Source organism: Haemorhous mexicanus, chromosome 2 (assembly GCF_027477595.1).
Source record: "Haemorhous mexicanus isolate bHaeMex1 chromosome 2, bHaeMex1.pri, whole genome shotgun sequence".
NCBI lineage: Eukaryota > Metazoa > Chordata > Aves > Passeriformes > Fringillidae > Haemorhous > Haemorhous mexicanus.
This window is the reverse complement of record NC_082342.1, coordinates 8,805,660-8,832,179: the sequence shown is the minus strand read 5'-3', so window position 1 is coordinate 8,832,179 and position 26,520 is coordinate 8,805,660. Positions and strand designations below refer to the sequence as shown.

Below are 26,520 nucleotides of genomic sequence, written 5' to 3'. Positions count from 1 at the left end.
TCTTTAATGAGAATTGGATGCCACATAATAACTTTTGCCAAAATAATGCTTCATCTACTGGCGTTTCATAGAAATCATAATGATTTCCCAAAGATGTGAAAAAAAATGATATCATTGTGTTCAGCAGTCTATTTTTTTCAACTGCTTGATAAAAAAAAAAAACCCCAGGACTTTTACTGAGAAAGCCTTGTATTCTTACTTTATAAGTGCCAGCTAATAATACCAACCCTTCAATACTCCACTCACTTGAACACAATGAAAACCTCTGGGGAGATCATTTAAGAAAATTAATGATATGGAGCCACCACATAAAATTCTGAATATCCTGAAAGGGTTTTTTGAAAGAGATTTTTGATATATATCAGGCATTACAGTAAAATCTCTTTAGTGAATTAGAATTTTCCATCCTATCACACTGAGAGCCATGCAACATGTAACAAAAAGGTATTATGCTTGATTTGGTAGCCATGAGGAACTTGTGTCTATCAATCACAGATGGACTGAATGCAACACACACACACCAGGCACCTTTGGGGAACATAAAGCTGTGAAATGTAGTTAGAGTGTAATAGTACAGTTAATTTCTACTATTTTAGTATTATATTCCCAGGCTGTATTTAGGCAATCATTCTTTAAAGGAAATTTAATTGTTTCAAATCCCTTATGATTCCTGCCTGTACATGAAAGGACACATTGAAAATAAAAACAATTTCAGAATGAGACAAAGCTACTGCTTCTGCTTTTATTCTGAGGCACTATTCTTGGCTTCCTTTTTGAATATTATCTGTTTAACTATTTAGTTTCTCTGCCAAAGGAGGTACTTGGGAAGCCCATAGGTAATTTAAATTAGAAAGAACACACCTAGGAAATAGTTCTAATATTATATAAGCATTGAAGGCATTCTGGCCTAATTTTTTTGCATGCTTAGGTCTTGCTAAAAGACTTTTCAATGTTAAAACACTGAAGGATCAGCTTCAGTGGAACTATTTAAAAGAATATTTATGCAGTAGGTCTGTTTATTGCATTTTAAATGAAGATTAACAAAATCTTCATATTTTATTTACAAAATTATATTAAATTAATAGAGTTAGTGTTTTTTCTTATATCTATGTATATGTTCATAAATAGCATTTTATCCTTTCACTTAAAAACCTTGACAACTAAATGCATAAATTGTTACAATCTTAACATCATAGCTAACACACTTATTCTTCACTCAGTTTATTTTCTGAATGTTCTTAATCATGGAATTCATTGATTTGGAAAGGAAAAAAAGGTCTGTTATTGCTTTCATTTAGTAGCTAATATGACAGATTCATAGACTCCATTTTAAAGAAAATGCATCTGCTGTGTAGAATTTTATTTTGCATTTCTGTCTCAGGAAAGTAGAGTTTATTGTGCTAATGGCAGCATATTTTACATGTGACTATTAATGTAATATCCTTGCATGGATAAAGGAGTATATTTGAAAAAAAAAAAAAACCAACAAAAAAAAGAAGCAGAGCAGATCTACTACTAGATGCATCAGAGTAAAATTTCATTTCCCAAAAGAAGGTGATCTTTTCTAATTCCCTGAAAAACTATTTAAATGAGGTCTCATTAGCCTCAGTGATTGGTGCTCAAGGTGTGCTGCTAGGTTTGCTAACCTTTTGATGAAATCCCTGGAGGTCCCTGACCTAGTTCTTCTGTGCTGACCATCTAAAATGTGTTCTGATGCTTGCTGTTGTTAAGGTAGTCCCAGCACCAGTATAATTAGTGAGCCTTAAGCTATTTAGAGCTTGAAAAGACAAGAAACCATTCATATGGAAACTCACACCCTTGGTGTCTCTCCAAATGGAATCAACAATCATCGGGTGCAGCCCTGGGAGCTTTTAACATACCTTATAAGATTAATTTCCTATTTAACTCACTTGCTTCAAAAATATTGGCATTTATAAATACAAAATAATATGTAGACAAAGCAGAGTTAGATGTTCTTAAAAATGGTGCAAATAAAGGACATGAGAATAGTAATTGACAGGATTTTTTCAAATGCAATTGTTATTTAACTGTGTTGGGAACAAAAGATATTCAAATGCTATGAAGGTATTTGAATTTTGGTAGGTTTTACGTATATTGGAAAGAAGTAGTCATCTCTAGCTAAATAAAAAAGTCCCTCTGGGCTTTGTTTCAAGCAATGTCACTGAATATTACGGAAAATTCAAGTTAAGTTATGGTTGGTGTATCAGTTTGATTTATAAAAACAGTCATTGAAGGGTTTGGGTTTGAAGGCACCTTAAAGATCATCATCATAAAATTCCAATCCCCTGCCATGAGCAGGGACACCTTCCACTAAAGCAGGATGCTCACAAAAACTATCCAGCCTGGCCTTGAACACTTCCAGGGATGGGGCATCCACCGCTCCTGTTTGTTATAGACCAGTGTGTTCTAAAAACATATATAAAGAAACCTGGAAATCAGACAGCTGCATGCCATATTTGTCATGCCATGAATCTTAATAATTTCTCTAATCTCACTTCTATTGAATACAAAAAAGAGTACAGAAAACATCCAAACTCTTCCAGTCCTCTCATTTTCCTTCTATCCTTGTAGTGGCACTAAGAAGCCAAACTCACTGACTCAGAAGGAAATACTGACTAAATAATTTGTAAGCAGCAAGGAAAACACCAGCTAATCACTCAAGATCTTCTCCACTGCTGCTCCGTTACAGTAGAAGAGGCAAGTGGCCAGTGGGTATTTGCAGTGCTTCACTCACTGATTTCTGTGTAAGATGAAAATAAATTTAAGATTCCACTTATATGGATACTTCCCTTTATTATAAACTACAGGTTATTTACAGTTATATGGAATACTTCCCTTTATTACAACCTACAGGTTATAATCCAAGTTCTTGTCCTGACTATTCAACTGCTCTAATACAGCCCTGAATATTCTTTATCCCTACTGGAAAATACAAATAAATAAGCAAACAAAAAACTCTAATTAAGAAATACTCCATACCTCACAGGATAGGACGTTCCACTATCACGGTAAAAAAAGAAAGAAATTACATTTGAGAAGCTGCTGGAGGACTTAGGGCCCTGTGTTGTTCTAGTTGGACTCATTCTCTTAACTCAGTTTTAAGTAATTTTTTTGTTTTTTAAATCTTACCATGGATAGTATTTACTGTATCCACTGCTTGCTGAAATAATTCAACTGTAGTTGGATGTGCATTGGATCAGTCTTACCATAAACAGATGTGTTATGGCTAGAGGGAAATTAATAAAAGCAGCAAGAGAATGTAGTGAATCATAATTTCTCACTATGCTCGGTTCAAGCTGTGTCCTGACGGATGCACAACACTTCCTAGCGCTGTGTGCTCTGCCAGCAGCACTGCAGAGCATATCACAGGGACACAGTTTTGGGAATGCTAACTCAGCCTTTTCAAAGTGCATCCCTTTGATACACTTGTCTGCCTAAATGCAGCCGTCCCGCTTTGATCAGGCTGCCAAAATAACTGTGTCGTGACGCTTTCTCTTTATCTCAGTTCAGCTTCTGGACAACAGATTTTAAGAGCATCTGCAGCTACAAAAAGACCTTAACCTTAATACAAGGGCATTTCCCAACAAAAAAACAAAAAAAAAAAAAACAAAAAAAAAAAAACAAAAAAAAAAAAAAAGGAGAAAATTCATAAAGATGCCATATGGGTATTACAAAAGAATTAATTATTCAGATTTGAAAACTAGATCCATTCACTCTTCAGAGAACTTTTAAGACCCAGATAAGGAGAGCTCAACGAGTATATTCTTTTCAGGTATTATATTTACAGTCATGTGGGTTTAAATAAAAGAAATAAATCATTTATTCTATTCAATTATATAATCTATTCTGTTCAATTATAAACCATTCTGTTCTCCTCTGAGACCCTACTCTCTTTATATTTGTAGCTGCCTCGGTTTGGATCAATATTCAGCATGTAGATAGATTACATGATATTCTGTGTGATCAGAAACACAGAGACAAGCTACCCTGAAACACTTGTGTGTATACAGGTGGATAAGCCTATAACTGACATATTGAATTTAAATACAAATTAATTAGTTTATAAAGCACTTGAAGAGGCATGTTCTAACACACTAGCATGGCAAAAGCACATCCCTCTCAAAAATAGGGCTCTATAACTCTAGCTTGTGCTTCTGGAAGAAAGAGCAAAGGGTTCCTAATCTTGGTGATGTTTTCCATCCTTTTCTGGAAAGAAAATGCCTCTGTATTCTGGACTTCATGGGCAGACAAGCACTCTTGCTGTTCCTCACATAAGTTCTAGTTTTTCAAGGAACATTTTTGGCCAAAAAAATAGTTATCTTCAGGTAGGTTAATATCTACAAAGACTTTTTTTTTTTTTTTTTTTGTGTGTGCAAGTTTTTACATTATAGAATCACAGACTGCTTGAGCTTGGTAGGGACCCACAGAGTTGATCTTGTCCCATCCCTCTTCTCAAGCAGGGCCACATATAGTTGAGTGCCCAGGACCTTGCCCAGGTGGCTTTTGATTATCTCCAAGGATGGAGATTCCACAGCCTCTCTGGGAAGCCTTTGCCAGGGGTCAGCCATGCTTACATGAAAAAGAGAAAAATCAAAATATTGTGATTTATGAGAATTTTAGTTTTTCCTCCAAATCTTCAGTTCTTGCAAAGCCCTTCAAATACATGTATTGAGTATTTGTATAGAGTATACAAATATACATTTTTACAAATATATTTGTGTACTCAGTGTACAAATGCTGAGTGTGATGTCTATAACTGCTCTCTTTTAAAATTTCATTTGTTTTTTTACAGAGGGTTTATTTAACTACTTGTTCCATAATATCTGTTTTTTTGACCATGTTCTGGATATAATTTTATTAATTCTTAATAAAGACAGAAATAGAAGTACTTATATATATGTATCTAAATTTTGAATAAAAATCCAGTCAATGTATGGGTGATAATGTGTGCTCAAGAACTGAAAATCATTTGAGTGCATATGTTGCACAACAGTGTTCACAGTATTCCCACAGATTTCACCAGTATATTTCACAGATAAGTTTCCTGTTTCATCCATCTGATAATGGTCTGGATGTTGTAATTAAACAGCTGGAATTGTGAAGGAAAAAATAACCTAAAGCCATTTTCAGCCTCCTGTGATGTAGTTACTGTCCATTAAACATGGTCTATAAACTCTCTGCAATACTTGTACACTGCACAGTAGTTTTCCCAAGTGAAACAGGCATCTTCCTTCCCACCAGACTTTTATGCTAAATTTGCTTTTTGAGGTTTTGGAAGAAATCCTGAACACTAACTTTGCAATCACTTGATCAATAAGTTCCTTTTACCTTCTTTTTCCTTTGTCTTGAGCTTCCTGTCAAAGCTTATAATTGCCATTGATGGAAATGCAATACTATACACTTGTTTTTAATAAAAAAAAAAAAAGTACTCTGCATATGAAATGATGAAAGGCCTCATTACACACCATAGCACAAGTAAACTACCTTGCTGAAATGGAAGAAATTATACTTTGCTATCAAAACTTTTAATCTACTGAAAAGTGATTTGGTCTCCCTTAGGCAGTACTTACTCCTAACAGAAAAAGAAAATTTTTATATTTGATTTTGCACTACTCCAGAAACAAGACAGAGAAATTTGTTTTGCAAAAGATTAGACAAAAATAAATTCAGCAAAATGGTTCTTCAGTATTTTTTGAGTGATTAAGTAATGAATGTATGAGTGGGCTGGTTTGTCTATTCCTTCTTTTCCTGGTGGTTATTCAGAAACAAACCATGAAATTAAGGAAATAAAGTTAAAGAAAAGGGAAGAAGGATGAAGCAACTGGTTCTTATGACCTCACAAGGATCATCTGATGGCAAGAAAAGGAAGAGCCTCAACAGAGGCAGAGAATCTAATAAAAAGGCTAGTGGTTTGGAAGAGATTATTTTAAAGTATTTACAGTTAAAAAACAACAGGGTTCTGCTTATATTTAGGAGTGAAAAATAATTCGGTATTTTCTTCAATGAAGACAGGAGCAGAGAGTTTTAGTAGTAGTTTTTTTCACTGCCTTTTAGGAAGTATTAGACAAAAGCCCTATAAATATTGTGTTCTCCAGTAAATTGTACCACAGGAAAACATCTCCCTCCTTAAACAAGGGTCACTGAAAATCAATACAGTTCCCTCTAAAGAGCTCCCTACAATGTTTTAACACTAGTAGGTGATGGTTCAGCTCTTAACGGTTTATGGACAAGCAACACTCAAGAATCATGTACACACACAAAGCACTGAAAAGAAATGGCTGGCAGCACTTCCAGAGGGATCTGACAAAAAAACCCCAAACCTGTGGATCTTCTGATTGATGTTGATGTATTAACTCTGGGAGAAGAGCTGCAGTTAAAACCAGCGCAAACAGGGGAGACCAGTTTTGATGGGAAATCCTAAATCGATAGCCTATTTGTGTTTTTAGACTTCCATGTATTGGCTACAACACCATCTCCCCCAAAATTCTTGTATCCAAGCAGGGATGTTATAGGCTGGATGGGTGGACTACCAAATAAGCAAAACCTGATGACACACCACCTCAAAAGTTAGCCTACCCAGAAGCCTACCCAGAGAACTGTGACAAAAGAGGGACCTCCATGCCTGTCCTGGGACCTGGCCTGCTCAAGGTCCTTATCAGCCACCTGGAGGAGGGCAGGGAAGCTGACAGGCAAAACCAAGCTGGGGAACCAGTCCACATGTCCAACAGCAGGGCTGCCACCTGCAGGGAGCCAGGCTGGAGGAATGGCCCAACAGGAACCTCATGACATTTAACGAGGGCACACACAAATCCTGCTGTGGAAAGGAAGGCAGGAAGAACCCCTTGCACCCAAACTGGTTGGGAAGCAGCTCTGCTGGGTGGGCACTGAGGCTCTGGGCCAGCAGCAAGTTCAGCCTTTCCTGGCTTCCCAGTAAAGCCACTGACAAACTGGGCTGAGTTCAACAGAGGGCCAAGCAGGAGGCTCAGGGCTGGAGCACTTACCTGGGGGGCTGAGGAACCAGGGCTTGCTCAGCCTGGGGAAAAGGCAATCACAGGGGGACTGAAGAGCCACAGTACAGCCTCCCTGCCTGATGATGGGGTCACTGAGCACAGGGAGAGAGACATGCTCCTCACAGTGGTCTGTGGCAGGGAGAGGGGCAACAGGCATAAGTCAAAGCAAAAGAGGTTCAGACTGAACAGGAGAAATTTTCTTCCCTATGAGGACAGGCAGCCAGTGGAGTAGGCTGCTCAAAGAGGCTCTGCCAGCTTTGTCTCTGAAAGTTTTCAAGACCTAACTGGGTGAAGCCCTGACCAGACTGGTCTGACCTCATACTTGACCCTGCTTGCTTAGCAAGTTGGACTTAAGACCTCCAATCATTGCTTCCAACCTGAATTAACCTGAACATCCATTATCCCATATAGTGAATATTATGATAAATAACCAACAATAGTAATATCTAAACTATAGAAAATACATTTCAGTGCTTTTCTTTTCCTGTACTACTCATGAAAGTGCATTGTTGTAGACACAATAAATTAATGTTCTCATCTATGCAGGGCTTTTCACTGCTATGCATGCAATGTAATCATCAGCATTACTAACTTCCTGCTTCTTTAAATAAAACAATTTGCCTGGCTAAAATCAAAGACTAACTTGTCTAACACCCTGATGAAGATGATGGGGAATGATGTCCTCTTACCTTGCTCATCCTGTGATAATTCATACTCTTTTGACCTAGTGGCAGAAATTTGCACTTCAGAACATCTTCACAAAGTGCTTTGCATACTTAATTCACTGAACTGACAGCAGTGTCTGAGGGTAATTTGCTCTGTCTTTGCTCTTGCTAGGAGGCCCTCAGCAGAAAGCCTCTCATCAACTCCAGGGGTTCTCGCCTGTGACAGCCCAAATGGAAGAGAGAAACTATAATATGCTGTGAATGCATTTTATTTTGATTTTACTTGTCTTATAATTAATTAGGAACATGTGAACTCAAGATTAAAATGCTCATCCTGGGGAATCAAAGCGAGCATGCACAGCCTCTCATAGCCTGTCACAAATCTAAATATATGGAAAGGAGATTTTAAACTCCTGGCTGAGAAGTGCTCTAGAATCTGCTCCTGTATTGCATCCTAAATTTCTATCCTATATTAATTAAAGCCCATTTTTTACTGCTTCCTCTTTTGTCAAGGGGTAGCACAAATAAAAGCTTAGACTCTCCTATTATAAAAGCCCAGGTTTTGAGTACTGTTTGAAGAGAGGCTATTTATCAATAACTGTATTTCTCCAAGATAAAAAAGCAATGTGCTTTTTTCCTGTTTGTTCTCTAAAACCACAAGGCTGGCAACAAATGCAGTCACATCTCCCTTTCATTGAGGCCTCCATCAAAATAAACTTTCTATTCCCTAACTATTTTAATAGCTCTTTCCTGCACCTTCTAAAGCTCAAATTCAGTTTCTTGAGATATGGTTGTTTATAAAATTCCTAGCACCTTAACTATAAAGATGCATTTACTATTGCTAAAGTCAGTATTAGACAAATTCTTAATACAATATTCTGGCTCTCACTGATTGAGGAACATGGGACATTGCCATGCTTTCTATTTTGATAAAAACTCTGCCTTGAAGTATAACACAATATTTGGAGAAGGGAATTTTCTATTAACTTTTTCATAAAAATTGGCAGGGCAAGATTTATGTAAGTGGGAGTACTTGTGCTCCAATATTGCTAATATGAGTTTTGATTAAAATAGTATTGCTTTAACATCAGTTAAAGCTCTCATTGACAGGCAATCCTGCTGATTTTTTTTATATTTACATATATATTTTAATACATATTAAAAGCAAATCCTCAGTATTTGTGTCAGAAGACTGCCTGCAAAGAGAAGGATAAAACTGAAAGGACTTTTTGGGCAGTTTAGATTGACATGGGGAACAGAAAGCTTTGCTGATAGACAAGAGCAGGGGACTTTTTTCTCTTCTTCTCTTTTTTTTTTTTTTTAATAGGCATAACAGTACCCATCTGTTCCTGGATTTAGAGTGCAGATGCACTCTAAGAAGGAACTTTGTAAAATTGGAAAATTGGTATCATGGGGCTTTGTGTTCTATCTCTCAGTGACTCAAGAGCACACTTGCTCAGTTAGAAAGTTTCAAAAAGGAGAAAGGCTGGGGCGAGGGTTTTAACTGCAGGCTTTGTACATATCCTGAGATGTAAATGCCCAGCTGAAGTCTACTGTGTGTTACCACTAGCAGTAAGGAATCTGTAACTAAAAAAAAAAAAAAAATCTTGCTGCTATCTGATCTAGCGGTTCATTCAGCCCTGTCAGATGTTTGTTGGTTCTGCAGTGCAAACAAGTGTTTGTTTTTATCTACAGGTGGTTGTCCTGATGAAAGCAGTGAAATATGAGATGTGCCAATAGCTCACTTGGAATTCTTGCATGGAAATGAGATTTTTGCTTTGTTCAAACATCACTAGCTACCTGCTTCCCATCTGAAATTACAGCCTCCTCCAAATCAAAAATATCCACACTGCACCTACACCTTCATCTGTCACTTTTTGCAACCCATTAGCCAGACTGCTTAACTGCTTTTGCTCTGTTTTTTTTTTTTCCCAATATTTCTTTCCAACTTACACAAAAGATGATAATTTATAAAGAATACCAAATAGCAAATATTTATTTCCAAATTTTTTATGTCTCATCCTGTTGCATATCACAGCTTTTTTTCTTCTCACCTCTTTCTCTCTGCCACAAAATCTGTATGTACATTTACTACATCTAATCATCTTAAAAAAAAAGAAACATACTCCCATTTCTTACAAGGCATTAGTGTAGATTTCCACCTCTGATGTCAAAGAAATATTTTTTTTAACATGTTTTCTGAACTACCACTTTTCAAAACAAACACCCTGTAATACATAGCATAACCTATGGAAAATAACTGGACTAGGGGAAGAAATGTCTCAAACATGGCCATGAAATGAAGATAGATTTCCCCTTAAAATGCCCTCCAAGGCCAACCTGTCCTATTTCACATGGGACCAGCAGTGATCCACTAAGAACAATTGTCCTGATGACATAACAACATAGTATTAAAGAAGAAAAGCAGTGTGAGAAAAAAGGAGTATTTTGTTATACAAAAGAATACCACCACAATATTTTCAGGATTAAAATCAGGGGGAAAAGCCTGAACACTAATTTCAGGTCTCAGCTGGGAACCGCAGGATTTCTTTGCATACTGAAAGAGTTGTCTGAGAAAACTAGGAAAAAAAAAAAGTATTTGGAAATGTCCCTTTAAAAAGTTATGACTCTACTTAATGAGGAGTGGTGATCCTTGCCTGCAAATGTTTGGCTATATAGTGTTAATTTAACAAGCCATCCTTCTGGTCTCTGTAACACAAGTGATACTCTGTGATCTGTTAAATGATCCCCAATATTTATGTCACAGTTGATTTAACAGGAAATGTGCTACTTCCTGGGATATCCTGCATGCACACACTTCAATAGCACAGCACAATGCAATCTCAGAGATTACTCTGCAGCCATTGATTATGTGGAAAATAACTGAGGTTCATACTTGACACCTACTGCCTTTGCAGTGTTTTGGGGGAGGAAAAAAGAAGCCTGTGAGCCAAGAGGAAACATTTTCTTTACTATTCAGGCTGGCACACCACATGTGATATCTGATGTGGAAATATTAATTACTTCAGTCTTTTCTTGAAAATCTGCTCCAACAGTAAATATTAAACAGAGACATCTGTTTAGTAGCTTTAGTCAAGATGGTTTTATCCCATGCTCTTCAGGTTTCCCTACTCCCTGCTGCAGAGTTGTGGCCCTCAAGGCTTCTCCAGTACTATAGGGCATCACTCGACACATCATCTGCTCCATTTAGTAACTAAATACAAGCCCTTCTCTTGGAAACCCTGATGTTTTTAAAGGTATTTCCTTCTATGACCTTTTTTTCTAAATTCTCCATCCCCTGAGTTCTTCCAGTATCTTATTCAGATGATTTTCCATATTCTTGCTCTGATATACAGTGGTAACTCGGCTAGATCTTTTTCCTTGCTTCCTCTCCTCTTCTTGTTTGTCCCCATTATTTTCTCCAGGAATTATTAAAAAAAAAAAGAAAAAAGATGGTAAACTTTAGGATTTCTTTCCCCTCTAAAATAACTGCCTAAACAATAGCTTGGTCTGACACCTCCACAGCCTACACCTGACAAAGAACTGAATTCTTACTTACATCTTCCATTCCCCTGTCTTCCTCTGGTGAACAAATTAAATTTCATTCTACTCTCTCACTCCTATCACCTGGTTCTCCTTTCTGAACTTAGACTCAAGCTGATGGGGATGTAAAATTTCTTGCAATCATTTTTCTTAAAGTCTGTAGAAAGAGAAACAGGCATGCTCTTGCAGCATTTCAGAAACCTACCTTGGGTGTCTTCCTTAGGACAAATTAGATACAACACAAAGTATCTAAGTCATATTCTTTTATCCTATTGAATCTCACTGTAATTTGGCCTATTCTTTATGCATATTGTTTGAACAGCTATTTAGATTTTTGCTGTTACACATCTTAACAATGCAATTATTTTCCAATCTGGCCTTGTCACTGTAGAACTGATCTTTTGTGAAGGTGCAGACAAGATAATCTTCCAGCCTCATTTCTTTACACTGACAGAGTTATAGTTAAAAGTTCTTAACTTTTTTAATCCTGAATTCTTTGCTGAATCAATCCAACTACATCTAGACTCTATGCTGCCTATGGGGTCACATCAGGTTTCAGATTTTTTTTCAATTCTTTAGTATTTCTCTGGTATTAAATAGTCATGGCAAAAAAAACCTTCTTATGAACTCCTTCAGTCTAATACCATTGTCATGCATATGGAACAATCCCCAGTGTCTGAACTTCTTTTCTTGATTGTGTGGTTTATTCAGCCCTTACCTATGCACAATATAAATGCTTTCTCAAAGTAATTATCTATAATATAGATGCATATAAAGCTTCTCTAGTTGTCTACAGTTAATAACTATTAATAATTGTTTTGATTATAAAACCCTGATAATCTACAAAAAGTGCACTATCTAGTGGTTGTCACTTTATCGTAATGATAAAAAAAATAAATCTAGATTTCAATCCTATAACATCCTGAGAATCATGAGAAATCAAACAGTTGTTCATAATTTCCTTCTTGTAATAATATTGAATTGTATTAACAACTTCGAATTTATCTGAGACATTTTGGGTTATTATCTCCTCTTGCCCCCCTGAAATTGATGTTTTTACTGTTTGGCATGAGCTTATTTCTCAACTCAAGTGCTCACATCCATAGTGGAGACAGCAAAACCTAAGTGGATAGGAAAAAAACTCCAGATTTAGGGGAATAAATAACAGTGATAAAGGGGGCTTTAGGAGAACACAGTGAAACCCTCCCTAAGAGTTATGTACATTCACTTAAAAACAGTATGAAACAGCTGCATATGTTCACCATGCAAAACATCCAGGGAAAGAAAAAGATGCAGGACAATTTTATAATCTTTAATCCTGAAAGTTCCCATTCATGCAAATGCTTTTCTTCTATAGCTTGCAGCTAAACTTCTGTGGAATGGGAGGAATAGGTGCCCTGCAGATGTGTCAGTGCTCTCAGAATGAGCAAAAAGCACAATCCTATGGTATGACAGCAGTTATCTACTGTCATGGGTTTTGTCCATTCAGACACAACCTGAAGATAGTAACATGACTGAAAACTAAACTGCTCTTTATTTCACCCCTGGGTCCTGGTATCCTGGACTTAATCCAAGTGATTTTAGGAAAGAGTCAGAGATTTTTCAGTACAAACAAGCTTCTGGAATGGTTTTCCTTTTGGAGAATAGATTTAGAATAGAATTCTTAATGTAAGAGAGAACAAAAATTATCTAAGAATACTTCTGTAAAATCCATGAATTCCATATGAGGCCCATATGAATAAGCCCACAATTAAAAAGAGGAAAAAAAAAAGGCAGCTTTACCTATAAGGTTGCATTCCAATGAATATTATTTTTTAAACTCTTACTGATTACTAGAGAAACCTGTTGGGCTAATTTTAATAAATACCTCAAGGCTTTTCCATATAAAAGAAGGTATGCACACAGCGCCTATTACTATTACACAGTGGAGAAAAAACACTGGATCATTAAGTCTTTAAAAATTAAAAACATGGTCTTTCCTTTGCTTGGTGATCATTCAAATAGAGGCACAAAATATCCAATTAAACAAGCCCAGTCATCTTCTAGGTGTTAATTTTTCTTCAGCTTGTGTTTGCCTCCCTCTAAGTCAATCCTGACTTTTGTGCCCACTTGGAAAACGCCTATTAAAATATGGCCTAGAGTTAAGAAGGGAGCCTCTGGGGAGCTACTAGAGCAGGGTTGACTTTGTCAGTGCTCTCAAGTGACCCCATTAGTCCTGCAGGGGCAGGTTAAACAGCTGTAATGCCCTGCAGAGCCTTTCCTGGGATACTGGGATGCAGTGCCCAGCTGCTCGTGTGCACCTCGGAAGAGGACAAGAATGCTCAGGGGTGCCAGATGCAGAAGGGTCTGTGTTCTGTTTGGGGCACTGTCCCAAGCCCCCAGGCTCAGAGTGGAGGTATTGTCTTAAACACTGCCTTATTTGCCTTAAAGGCTGGAGCAGGAGTGCCTGCAGCCCTTGCACCCTCTGCCTGCCATCACCCTCCCTTGCACTTGTCATGGGAGTGCTCGCTTAAAGCCTCCAGCCCCTCTCCAGTGCAAAAAAAATATGATTTGGTCTCCTTCTAAATTTTCACCCCTGTTGCTCTGGTGCCCAAGGGAGCTTTTGGGGTGTGTATAGGGCCCCTCACTTGCCTCATGGGCAGGTGTGAGACTGTTGGGTGCAGGAATCTGCCTGTAGAGCACCAGCCCCAGACCTGGGATGGCTGAGGAGGCTAAAGGGGAACTGACTGCTCATCTCCAGGTAAAACTAAACCAGTTATTAAAAGAGGCTGACTTGCTGTTCCAAGTAAATTAGTGGCTGTTTAAACACAAGAACCAGGGATCATGATTCCCATCCCTGTGTTCTGGAAGCAAAAGTCTAACTTATAGGAAGGAAAAAAGAAAGACATTTTCAAAGCGATATTTTGTCAATAATATGATCCCATATGCATCTGAAATGAACATGTGATGAACTTGGACCATGCAAGGGGAAGAATTTAGAACAAAATTAGTAGGAATATTCAGAATGCAGAAATGTCTAAATAATCCATATGCAGCAGCATTCATGTGATGTTTTCCTAAAAAGGCATCTCTCTTGACTAAGGCAAAATTTGTACTGCTTTACTTTTTTTTTACATTTTTAAAAAAAATATTTCAAACTGAAATAAAATTATGTGTCACAGTTTAAACCACACGCAGAGATGATTGTGAGGGGCAGGTGATGAAAGCTGCAATCATTATAAGTGGCATATAACAGGGCCTAAAGTTTTATGAATAGACAAGAAATTGCTCTCTCATATATACCAGCCTATCCTCTGCTTGTACCCTGCAAGATTGTCTCAGTTAGGAATATCTGAGTCACACTGGACCACCAGTAGTTCATGAAAACCCGTGACTGCAGCTGAGACTGGGCTGTGGTCAGTGACTCCTGGAGCTGGGTAACATTTCAGGCTGCAGAGGAGTTACAGGATTGGGTTCCTCAGAGATCACTGCTGTATGGGGCTGTTTATTCTGTGGCTTTTCTTATTTGGCCTAGAGACACATTTCTGTAGTTTATGCAAAGCAGAAGTCAATAAGACACACTCTTCTCCAATCACATTTACTCTCATTTGGGTTTTCTTCCCTGCTGCGACGTATTTTACTTTTGTTTATAAAAGAAACAAAGCAAAAAAAAAAAAAAATCCCCAAATAAACATATGGAAAAATCCCCTTGGTCTTTGGAAAAATTTCTTTGAGATGATACATTGCCTCACGCACTAATATACACAGTTCAAAGGAAAATAATGGGTGCATTGTCTCAACAAAGCAAATTAAAACATTAAAATCATTGACATGTACTAACACACACACAAGGACAGTCATCTTGGTTAGTTAAAAGACACAAAAACATTTCCCAACAGCGCTAACAACGTTGAACTTCTAAAGGCAATGGAGAAAGAGAGCCAGCTCGCAAAGATGATTAAAGGAACGTATACAGGTGGCAATGGCAGATGGGGTGGGAAGTGTCAGAAGGAGGCAGTCAGGAATATTTTGGAAAGGTGCACTCTACCTGTGTAGCCCAGGGAATTGTCGCCGTTATCAGAGGTGGGGAGTGGCGTCCCGCTGTCGTTCCCCCTCTCTAGGTCCTCGGAGTCTGTCGGAAACAACACCAGAGCTGCTGATGGGGTCACAGGAGTAACAGGAGTTGCCATTTTGATCACAACACGTCCAGACACAATTAAATCCACACAAGACAGCAAGATCCACAGTGCCAGTGCACGGCACACCTCGTTCTTCCCCCTCCTCAGTGCTGGAGCCTGGAGAGCCACCGCCGAGAGCATTGTCCAGGCTCCCCCAAAAGCTGTCCCCTCTTGTCCCCTCTTGTCCCCTGTGCCAGTGTCGCTCTGCAGCCCGCCAGGCACGGTGGCCACCCTGCTAAGCAGCCAGCGCAGGCTGCGAGGAGCATATGGGGACGGCAGGGCAGGGGAGCTGAATGCTAGCATCGCTAATTTCCCACCTTATTGTTAATCAAAGCTATTGACTGTGATCACTCCCCATCATCGCTTCATCTCCTGGCAATTACAGACCCAGGGGACTTCACCTCTTTGTGGGGAGGAGGCGGGGGGCGGCTGGGGCTGGGCGAGCACCGAGGGGCTGCGAGATGGGGCAGGGGAAAGGGGCTCAGCCCTCTGGGAAAAGGAGCAGCTCAGCATCACCGAGGAAGATGCGCTTTCCGCTACAAGATCCTTGCAAGGAATCACTCCGTTTTCATGTCACATTGGAAAAAGGGAAAAAAGGGAAGGCAGCTGGTCAGCTAAACACATAAATGAACAGATGTTTTCAGACCTTCATAAATGAAGACGTGTTTTAAGGAATAAATTTCAGATCCAAACACCACAAACACCATGGATATAACTCGTAAGGATGAACTAAATAATTCAAAACAAAAAAATTTAAATCCCAATATTTTTTATCTGAAAACAAAACAGCACAACTCAAAGGAATTTGTCGACAATATCACTGCACCGTTTTACTCTCTATGTAAAATTGTTTATTAAACTTAACTCCTATTTCAGTTTACTTTTGATAGTGCACTGTCCAAAAGATAATACCTAAAAAGAAACATTAGTATTTTGTTCAGAAGAAAACTTCAAGAAGCAAATGTCTTTGCATAAATAACACAGCCGCAACAATAGGCTGCTTTTCTCCTTTTTTTCTCTGTTGACAGGTGTCAGATAATTTATTAATTATTGCAAAGACATGTTTTGCTCTCTCAGACATATTCTGGACTTCTATAATGACTGAAAATAACTCTTCATTTTCAACAAAATCCACACTGCTAAAAATTACTCTGAACTTTTACAAAACACCGAAAGCAACTGTCTATGAAACAAAACTAGAAAAAATTTAAAAAAGTGATTTTTTTTTCTGGATGCTGGATTTTACTAGCTCAGTCATTCTCATTTTTAAAATGCAATGCCAAACATTCATTTCTCCATTTGCTTTCTAAACAATCTTAGATACAATACCTTTAAAAATCAAAATCTTTTTAATGAGTTAGAAAGGAAAAATATTAAGAAAACCAAAATCCTCAAGACCAACCTACAAAGGGGACTTATTGGAAAAAAAAATTCTTTAGAAAAGTCAATTAAAGGATTGATAGCATGCCTTTCAAAACACTGTCGTGCAAATTAAGAAAATAAAAGACCAAACAACAAAAAAGCAGCCGAACACAAAGATGATGTTTCATCTTGGCAGATGAAAGAAGTGAAATATGTTCGTTTATTGGCCCATTCATCTTTGCTGGCTCACTAATGGCCAATGTCACGTACATCTTTAAAATCTGCTCTGAAAATGGCTGCAGATTGACTGGACCAACACTCTCTTGCTCCAGATTGCTCACTCATTTGCATTCAGGGGTTGATTGGGTCAAAGTTTTAAATTACTGCAGTAAAGGACAGAAGCACGGGTCTTCTTATTAATTTAAGTGGCAGAGGCTGTGCCTACCTCTTTTAGTGCCTTTTATAAACCTTTCATATAAAGGTTTCTAATTGAGTACAGGGAGCCCAGACCAAATTTAACCAATGAACCTGCTGATCATCATCCTGAGAGATTGATTGCATTCTAGGACATTTAACCACACGCTGCTCAAAATGATGGAGGGGGAAGAAGGTGCACTGAAAGCTACTGCAAGTGTCCTGTGTGTCACTGTAATGCTTGGTCTCATGTGCAGAATATAATTGCACCACAAATCGGACTTTTTACCCAAGATAGCCCCTCAGATATGGAATTCCAAGCAGTGGACCATCCTCATCACAGCACCTCACAACCAACCAATGCTAATGCCCCCATCAAAGCTCACTCAGGACTTGTAACAGGGTCAGTCTCCAATAGAGAACTGCTGTGACTTCAATAAAGCCAACAGGCTAGGAGAGCAGCAGCTGTAAAAACCAGGATGCAACTACTGGGAGCTATTTAGGCTCACAAATCTTGGCTCAATCACTCAGTAAAAGTAAATGAGAGAGGGAATTAGTCTCTTTTTGACACTACTGATACATGGTATCAGCTAGTGACAATGCCCTTGTTATTTACAATCTAAAACTATACAGACCTTGTTCACTCTCTCAGTCTTTGAGGAATGCTGCTTTTCCACCTGTTATTGAAAATTATGTTCAAGTAATGTTAAATTATGGTCTCTGGCTGGAAATTACTTACTGATGATGAATTCTACCCATTTCATTGAACAATAAGTGCTACATTTTGGGCTGTTGCCCTCTGTGCTGGGCTGAATTTAATTTCAGCTCTGTCAGAAGTTCCAGCTTTGCTTGGGAGTCTCTGTAATAACTTAACAGAGGTAAGTAGTGTTGACTTAAATAACACATTTCACTGTAGGACTGCTGTGAAGGCACTCTGTTGAATGGCTAGTAAAAATCCTGAATGTTAAGACATGATGTATTTCTTATGACTACCATGCTGTAAGGCAATTTTCAACTTGGCTCTCCTAAACATAATAAACATTTTTACATCATTATACTTTTTGAACTTGTTACAATGCCAGAAAATGTGAAGCAAATGAACTATAAAGCCAAGAACAATTCACCTGACATACGAAGAATTTACAGTTCTGAGTCAAAGCAGAGGCTGAACCTGGTGCCTGATCCCTCAAAGAAATGTCATTATCAGTCCTTAAGATGTTTAACAGAAGTGACAGAGAGAGATGCCCCTTAAAAAAAATCTCTCCTATGTGGTTGGACATTTTGGTTGAATTTCTATATCAGACAAGAAATATTTAAACCAAGGTTTCTATTTTTTCTTAGCTGCCCAAAAAAAGAGCCCATTTTCACTGAAATAAAACTTAAGCTTTAAAAAGATGCCTAGGCTGTAACTATTTGATTCATAACATAAAAAAATCCCAAATCCAAACAACAAAAAACAACAAAAAAGCCCCCCAAAAAAACACAGTTCACCCCTACCCCCTAAAAAAAATTCAAAAGAAAAAATACTTTTTTCGATAAGTATGCAAAACTTCAGGAATAAGTCAAAATTAGTTCCTCTCCTTTTTTTTTTTTCCTTTTCAATATAGTTCCAAATGAGTTTATTTGGGAAGAGGAAGTTGAAAAGTGCAGCCTTGAGTAACAAAAAATAAGGATCAAGCAACCCCTTAGCAATTCCTACTACACTTCATTTCACAGGAGCACAGGAACACCCTCATCATGATGAATAAATCTCTTTCCCTCTTTCCACAGAAATTTCCAGAGCCACCATTCATTAAGTTGGGCAAGACATTAAAAACAAATTAAAAAAACCAACAAATATCTACTTGGACTTAAGAGGAAAATGTTAAATTTACCAGCACTGAGTGCTCCAGCTTTTTGGTGGAATGTTTTCAGACTTAGTCAGCCGAAACACACATGACCCCATCCAAGCATAAAGAAGATTTTGCACAATCATACATGTTCAGAACAATTTTAGTTGCTAATGGCAGTTGGAGAGCAAAGATTTACATGACTGTGAGGAGCCTTTTACAATTAAATTTTTACTGAAATCTCTTAAGTTATTCCATTTTATTGGATGGCCACACCATTCATGATTTAATTTATGAATCTTTAGCTCTTAAAAATTTTTAGAAAATCTAAATAGTAAATATTTACTATTGCTATTTATTCTTTTGGCTCCTAGAACACCTCAAACTAGACAGACACACTTATTTTCACAGCTATTTATATTCAAGTGCATTTTACAATCCTAACATCAAAAAGTATATTAAACATATTTTTAACCATGGCTATGCTCTTCATAGAAAAGTCACCAGTGATTTTTTTTCCCTCTGGTAAGAGAAAGTGATGCCATCAGTTATTGCTTCTTTTGAACCAGGAGATATATCTGGATGACACATTTTATTGATGATGCATCCTTAAAAATCCCCAGATGATTCAGTATTGATGCCCTGGCCCAGCCTCCTGGTGGACATAAAGAAAAATTGAAAAGATGTAAACAGACACAACTTCTTACTTCTGTAAGAATTTCAGGTGTCTGACTTTCTACACTGGTCTTGGCTTATCTGAAATTAAAGACACCTACTGAAAAATGTCTGACTACAAAAAATAGTAACTGTCACCATATTTAATTCTAAAATTTATAACTTCATTATTTCTTGTTATGTTTCTCTAAATTTCATTATCATCAGCAGCTTGGAGGTACAAAACTGGAAGGAAACAGCATGAACAGCATTTTGCAAATGAGCATTAATAAAAGATTAGGATGAAGCAAATGAATATAAACTACTATCAATATTAGAATTGTGTTCTACAAATTGGATCAATTCCCATTGATTCATTTCTAGTGATCTAGATGAATTCAGGAAGAGACATCAGAAAAAAAGCCCAACTGGGACTGCATCAAACCACAGCCTAAGACAAGGAACTAAATTAGTAAATTAGCAGCCATGGTTTTTTTTTCCAGTGTTTATTCTGGGTTTTCTTTGGAGTAAAAGTAGAAATACACTATAGTATGTCTTAAAGAATATTTAATTTATTCCTATTTCTTCACTTGGTTGCACACAATGGCAAAACAGTTTATGCTCTCAGAGTATAACTAAGGAGAGTACCTAAAGGAGAAGAACTATTGATAAAAGCCAAATCATTAAATCCACCAGAAGCAAATTTTGTGCAGGAAAAGTACTATCTAAAAGAATATGTTCATTTAGAAAACTGCAGACAAGCTTTCAAGGATGTAGAGCTATTCTTCAGATCTGGAACAAAAAGGAAAAACTTCAGGCTATGTGCAGAATTGTGAATAATTTTCCACAGCTTGGTGAACACTCACATGTCCATATAAGAAACCTGTTAATCTGATGAATATCCTTACCAATATTTCATAATAGCTCAAACAAAGTTTTTTTTCATAAGACTTAATACAGCTTCTTTCTAGAGACTGGCCCATTCAGCCAGCTAACTTGTTTAAGCTGGATAATTTAGCAAGTTATGATCACTTTCATCAGCTAAGAGTCTCCACAAGTAATAAGTAGTTCTTCATTAAAAATTTACACTGCTCAGCTGCCTGACTTCAGAAGTTAAGAAAGATTCAAGCTAAGGGTAAAAGGCAGGAATTTGCTCTCCCATGATGTCCTTAATGTGAGGATTTGGCTCAAGTAAATGGTAGATAAACCTGCAAGGATTTTTTTTTTATTAATATCTTGTACAAATGTGTTCTAGCAATTCAATAAGTAGTCAAAAAAAGAACGTACACTTACACAGGGGTACAGAAATGTTATTCATTACACTCAAAATACATTCTTTTGATGAGAAAAGAACACTTTGTAGTGCAAAAGAAACCCCTTAGAAATGTTTTTTTTCTAAAACAACGAAGAATAAAACACTTCTTTAATGGTTTAAGTATCTCTTTTTTTTCTTGTCTTCAAAAAACTGTGCATCACTGAAATTCTGAGAAAACCTCAGTAAGGATGCTGTTTAAAAACCTCTCCTTCCCTTTTTTATTTTAACAACTCACTCAATAACAGCCTTTAAGTAAGAACAAAAAGTAAATGAGTGAGGACTTTATTATGCATAAGCATGAAACAACCTTGTTGTATCTTTGCAATTTAATTTTTTTTACGCAGTAGGTAATAAACAAAGGTGTTGAGCAAATTCAACACAGATCCAGCAAATATCTTTTACTGAGTAGCAGAGCCATAAGCAGAAGTCTTATGTGGGATGAGTCACTCTATGAATCCAATCACACAGAAACATTTCTGACTGAACACTTGACTTTCTCCAAACTTGGAATTTGGCATGGAATACAACAAGCTTGCACTGCAAGACTTTGATGCTGCCAAACCTGCTTGTTGTTCTCTACCTGCCCTTGATCCTTGACCTTTTCTGGCTTTTCCTTGCCCTTCTTGGGCTGTCCCTTGTAGCACTCTCTCCTGTTAGGCTTCTGCTCCCATTCCTTTCCCTGCCACACAACCCCAAAGGTAGCAGCCACTCGGGCTAATTAAATGGTGCTGGCAGTGAGATAACAGGTGGTGGCCCCAGCTGCTCTTGTTGCAGGGGTAGATAAGAGACCCATCAGAGCCTGTGCAAGGCACTGTGATTAATTGGGACAAGAAGCCATTTTCTAGGGAAGGAGAACAAGATTTACAACAGAATTTGCTACTCCAAGGTAACAAGGAATGTTTCTTCAGAAAATGCAGAAATGAATGACTTTTTTGTAAGTGCTCACCAGTCATCTTGACTATGTTCAACATGGCACATGCATAAGACCTACTTGACATAGATTTGTTCATACCAGTATTTTATTCATACCAGTATTTTCTCTTCACTGCAAACTACGAGTTTTAACTTGCTTCAGGAAATGTTCTCTCCCTTAGAAGACCCCTTATTTTGTTTTCTTCCATGTAAACTTACATGTTTGTTGAGAAAGTTCTGACTGCTGTGGGAACTACTATCAAGACATTTAAATAATAGCAACCAATACCATGTACAGCTGAAGAACTGGTTATGCAAGCTTCCCATGCAATCCTCCAACTCTACTGGACTTCTTGCAGTAATCCCCAAACTATTGAATTAAACTCTCTGAGCCTACACCCAGTCCTTCAGGCATTAACCCCTGCAGCTCCTCTTCCTTTGTTTCAGCTCTGCAAGGCTGTTTTGAGGCTGAATTATGCATCTGCTTTACAAGAAGCTGCCCCCAAAATAGCAGCAGAGATCTGGGTTCCCTTGCTCGTTGCTGTGGAGCTGGAATACAGCAAGAATTCCACCATGCTTAATTACCCCTTATATTTTTCAGCTGAGTGGTGAACTTTGGAAAAAAGTTGGAAGGTGATGAATTCCCCTCATTAATGACAATTACAGACAAACAAGAAAAACACAGGAACGAATTCAGCATACCAGCAGCCTTGCAGTGGCATGATTTGAAATTAAAACTACCATAAAAATGAATATTGATGGGGATGTACACAATCCAACAGCTGAGAAAGTCCTTTCTCATTCCCTTGCTTTTCTGAATATGCAAAGTCATCTTCTGAGCTGTCAAAGATATATCTGCAACACAGCTGTGTCATTTGCATTTTGCCAGTCTATCTGCAGAGCTCAGCATGAAGAATAATGTTAAATCAATCTATGTCAATGCTTGCTTAAAGAAAGAACAGACATTCTTGCACTAATACACTGTCCAGCAAGGCAAGACTCTGGCACATTAACTCAGCCTATTAAGACAGATATTTAAGCAAGAAAGCCTCCCTGCTATCACAAGAATCACAGCTGATTGGCCTTCAGAAGACACTCCTAGCCATTCTGAATTGTTTTGACTCCCCCTCCTTCAAAAAGGTCTACATTTTGAATAATTTTGTGTTTCTGACACATTTTCTACCTTCCAACAGTGACTTCAGCCACATTGTGATTACAGATGCCTTTAGCATATGGATTTCTTAGAGGATATATGTCTGGTTGTTGCTATTCTGTGCTTTCCCTTCCCTTTTGTCTCCCACATCCCAGCTCTTTGGCTATGACAACAAAGCCAGCAGACAGGACAGGCTGTAAAGGTCCCTGTCCTTCCATACTTACAGCCAATTACATTCTATTTACCTTATCTTTTGTACAAAGCAAAAGTGTGCTGTAGCCTATGGGGTGATTAAAGGATTTAAAAAAATGAAGGTTTAACCCTGTTGTAGTTGACAATTGAAATCACTGTGGCCTACCAGGTAGGTAATGTACAGGGATGATTTTAAAGTGAAGTGAAAAGGTGACTTGCATGGTAAACAGATATTTACAGTGACTTGTAAAAAGGCATGGAGTTGAAAAACATGCACTGTCATTCAGTACTTCTCTACAAGGATAAATTCACAGCAAGCTACAAGCATCATCAAACCACACATCCATAAAACACAGTAGTCAGTCAAGCTGTCCAGAATCCCCCTTCCTAGTCACCTTCCAAATGTATTAAATGAAACTCACTTGCAGCAATACTTTTTTTTTTTTTTAAATCCAAAGATTAAAAAAAAAAAAGTCTTCTTTTATTCATGCTAAATAGAGGTAAGGACTTCAGGGATTCTTTTTTTCTTTTGTTATTTGATCACAGGGATTCTCTCTGTAAAGTTCTTCTGAAGAATTTCTGCTTTTTGCAGCATAATGAAATGCATTTTACAAAGTAGGTTTTTGAGTTTGTGCCTTGGAGAGAAGCTGTACAACAGGTGTTCCTGCTTGCTTTGTTTACCTGAGCTGACTGCTCACTGCTCAAAATCATATCCTTAAGAAAACAAATGATGGAGCATGTAAGCATTTGCCTGGAAAATTTGATATTAGGCTTGAAGCCCTTTCTTGTTAAAGCAGCAAAATGCTCCCATTGACTGGGTGCAGGGTTCTGTTAGCACAGCTGTGAATACTTCAGGGAAGTGGGAGAAAGAGCCACAAATAAAGAATTAGCAATTACTATCTAGCTTATAATGAAATGTACAGATATGTCCCAATCAACTTAATAATTCTCAGCCTGAACCAGGAAAGATAAAATAGTGGTCAGTTAATGTAATAGTTCCTAATGGTTCTTTAGCATCTTCCAGCTGGGAATCTCATTTCTCAGTGTGATTAATGTCAGCCTCCAAAGAAAGCACAAGGTCAAAAATTACTCCAGGTTTATGAACTTAAACTCCAGACAAAATAGAACAATGATGAAATGAAATAGCTGAGGAGGACAAAAATCAATAACTCTTCTATCTTGTCAGAATTCAACTCTGCAAAATTAATACCAGATAAGAAATCATACAACACAGCAAGGGGTACTTGGGTTTACAAGGATCTACAGATTTCTCTAAATATTGTTGATTTGAAATACTGTGTACATTGAGCATAGGAATTACTAGCTAGAGGCAGTAATTTGGAAACAAAATTTGAACCTTCAGTAGATCCACAGGAATCCCAGAAATAGAGCTGTAACTGGACGCAAGCACAAAGCCCAAAGAAATCAAGTATGAACACTGAAGAATAGGTTTTAAACAATGCAGATATGATGAGAACAAAATCAGTGTAAATAACAAAAGCAGCCACATCAAATTTTTGATGGATAAGATTATCATGATGGTAAAGTTTAACCAAATTACACATCTATGTTCAGAAACCTTACAAATCACTGAGACAAATAGAAGAAAGACACAACCTTATAAGAAGCTTCAGTTTATGCATTGACAGATAGAGAAAAAAAACTAAATAGCAAATTGAAGGAAATATTTGAATTTGGTGGTTTGCATTTTATACCAGCTATGCCTCCCTTAAAAAGCAAAACAAAACCAGGAAATTAGGCTTCTCATAATAAGGGACTCCTTTATCACCAGTAATGAATTGAAAATGCAAGCCCAGATGACTAAGACCTCATTGTGTCAGATTTACGTGTAGAAAGTTTCCCAAGTATATCATTGCTGACTGGGTCACAGCTTTAATATCGCTGACCTAAAGTACAACACTGCAAGAGTGACAGCTTAAAAACAGAAAAATTTCTTTATCAAGCCCTGTTTGTTTGTCCTACCTTCATTTAATGTGTTGGTGCAGCTGCTTTGGGCAGGAAATAAAAAATACTTCTGAAGAAACATTATACATCTCGTGTATTTCTAGCATGATTGGTTCCATATTGTTGGGGCCCTCAAGCGCCTCTAGCAGAGATAGATCCTCAGCAAATTTAAACATGTCAAACTGGATAAAATCAGAAATAGATGCTTCATCCCTACGGGCTAGGATGACTGCTACCCTGCGTGGAAATTCCAGCAGGGAAGATGATGCCCTGGCTTCGATCTGAGCGCTGCACGCTGCCGTGGGGGGCCCAAAGGAGCACAGGACCTGAGCCCTGAGGGGTCTGACAACAACCATGCCAAGGTCCTGCGTGCCCTGGTGCCTCTGGGCTTCCTCTCTGGTGCTGGCTGACACCTCAGCCCAGGGGTGGCCCAGCTGTGACACTGGGGACAGTGGGGACAGCAGTGCCCAGCCCTTGCTGGGAGCTGCAGATGGGCTCAGAGCCCTGCAGATGTGACACTAGACCAAGAAAATGTCCTGCAGCCACATTTTTACTGTCTGGTCAGCGGGGAAGCTTAGCATTTTGTTAGGTCTCCAGTGGAAAACTCTAGTTCTCTACAAAGAGCCTTTAAACCTAAAAAGATGGAGCAGAGTTTAAGTATCTTGAACAGCAGAATTTCAGAAGGTCTAGGCACTGACAACCACAAAGCCATTGATCCAGACCTGTACAAATAACCTATCAATCACAAACAAGTTGTGAGGCTCAGAACTCATTGATACACCATTACTACTACTACTGAATTTAAACAACTGCATGCTGTATCTAAGGGTTTGCTAGTTTGAAACTTCAGCATAGTATGATACTAAAGATTTTTAGGTGTATTCAAGATAGACCTAAGAAAATAATACACACACACACATATATATATATATATATATACATACATACATATATATATATATAAATACTCCAACTAGTATCATAAATTTCTACCATAAAACTGAACAATATGAAAATAAATTTAATATTTTTTACTGGCTTCAAGTTTATTTGTTTTGGTGGCAATATAGGTATGAAAAAAATGGGAAAAGGAGACAGGAGAACAATACAAGCACACAAGAACCTTAGAGAAAGAAAAGCATTTTTAGTGAATTGAAGGCAATTAATCATATTTCATTTTAGGAGGCCAGACTACAGAAGATTCCTGGAAAAGCACTGTAATTTCAGAAGGTGCTGGATATGAAAAAAAGAGAGTAACACATTGGATCAAATAACATATCCAGCTAGAGACTGATCTGACATTGAACGCTAGTTAGAAAGTAAAACAA

At 37.8% G+C, this 26,520-nt stretch overlaps 1 protein-coding gene across 1 annotated transcript in view; it reads right to left on the bottom strand.

Moving 5' to 3' along the window:
* Positions 1-26,520, bottom strand: part of ROBO1 (roundabout guidance receptor 1) — a 595,330-nt gene that overhangs the window by 340,580 nt on the left and 228,230 nt on the right. Inside the window, exon 2 of the mRNA XM_059872698.1 lies at positions 15,267-15,350. Within this exon, the coding sequence (XP_059728681.1) occupies positions 15,267-15,350 (84 nt within the window). The remainder of the gene's footprint in view (positions 1-15,266; positions 15,351-26,520) is intronic.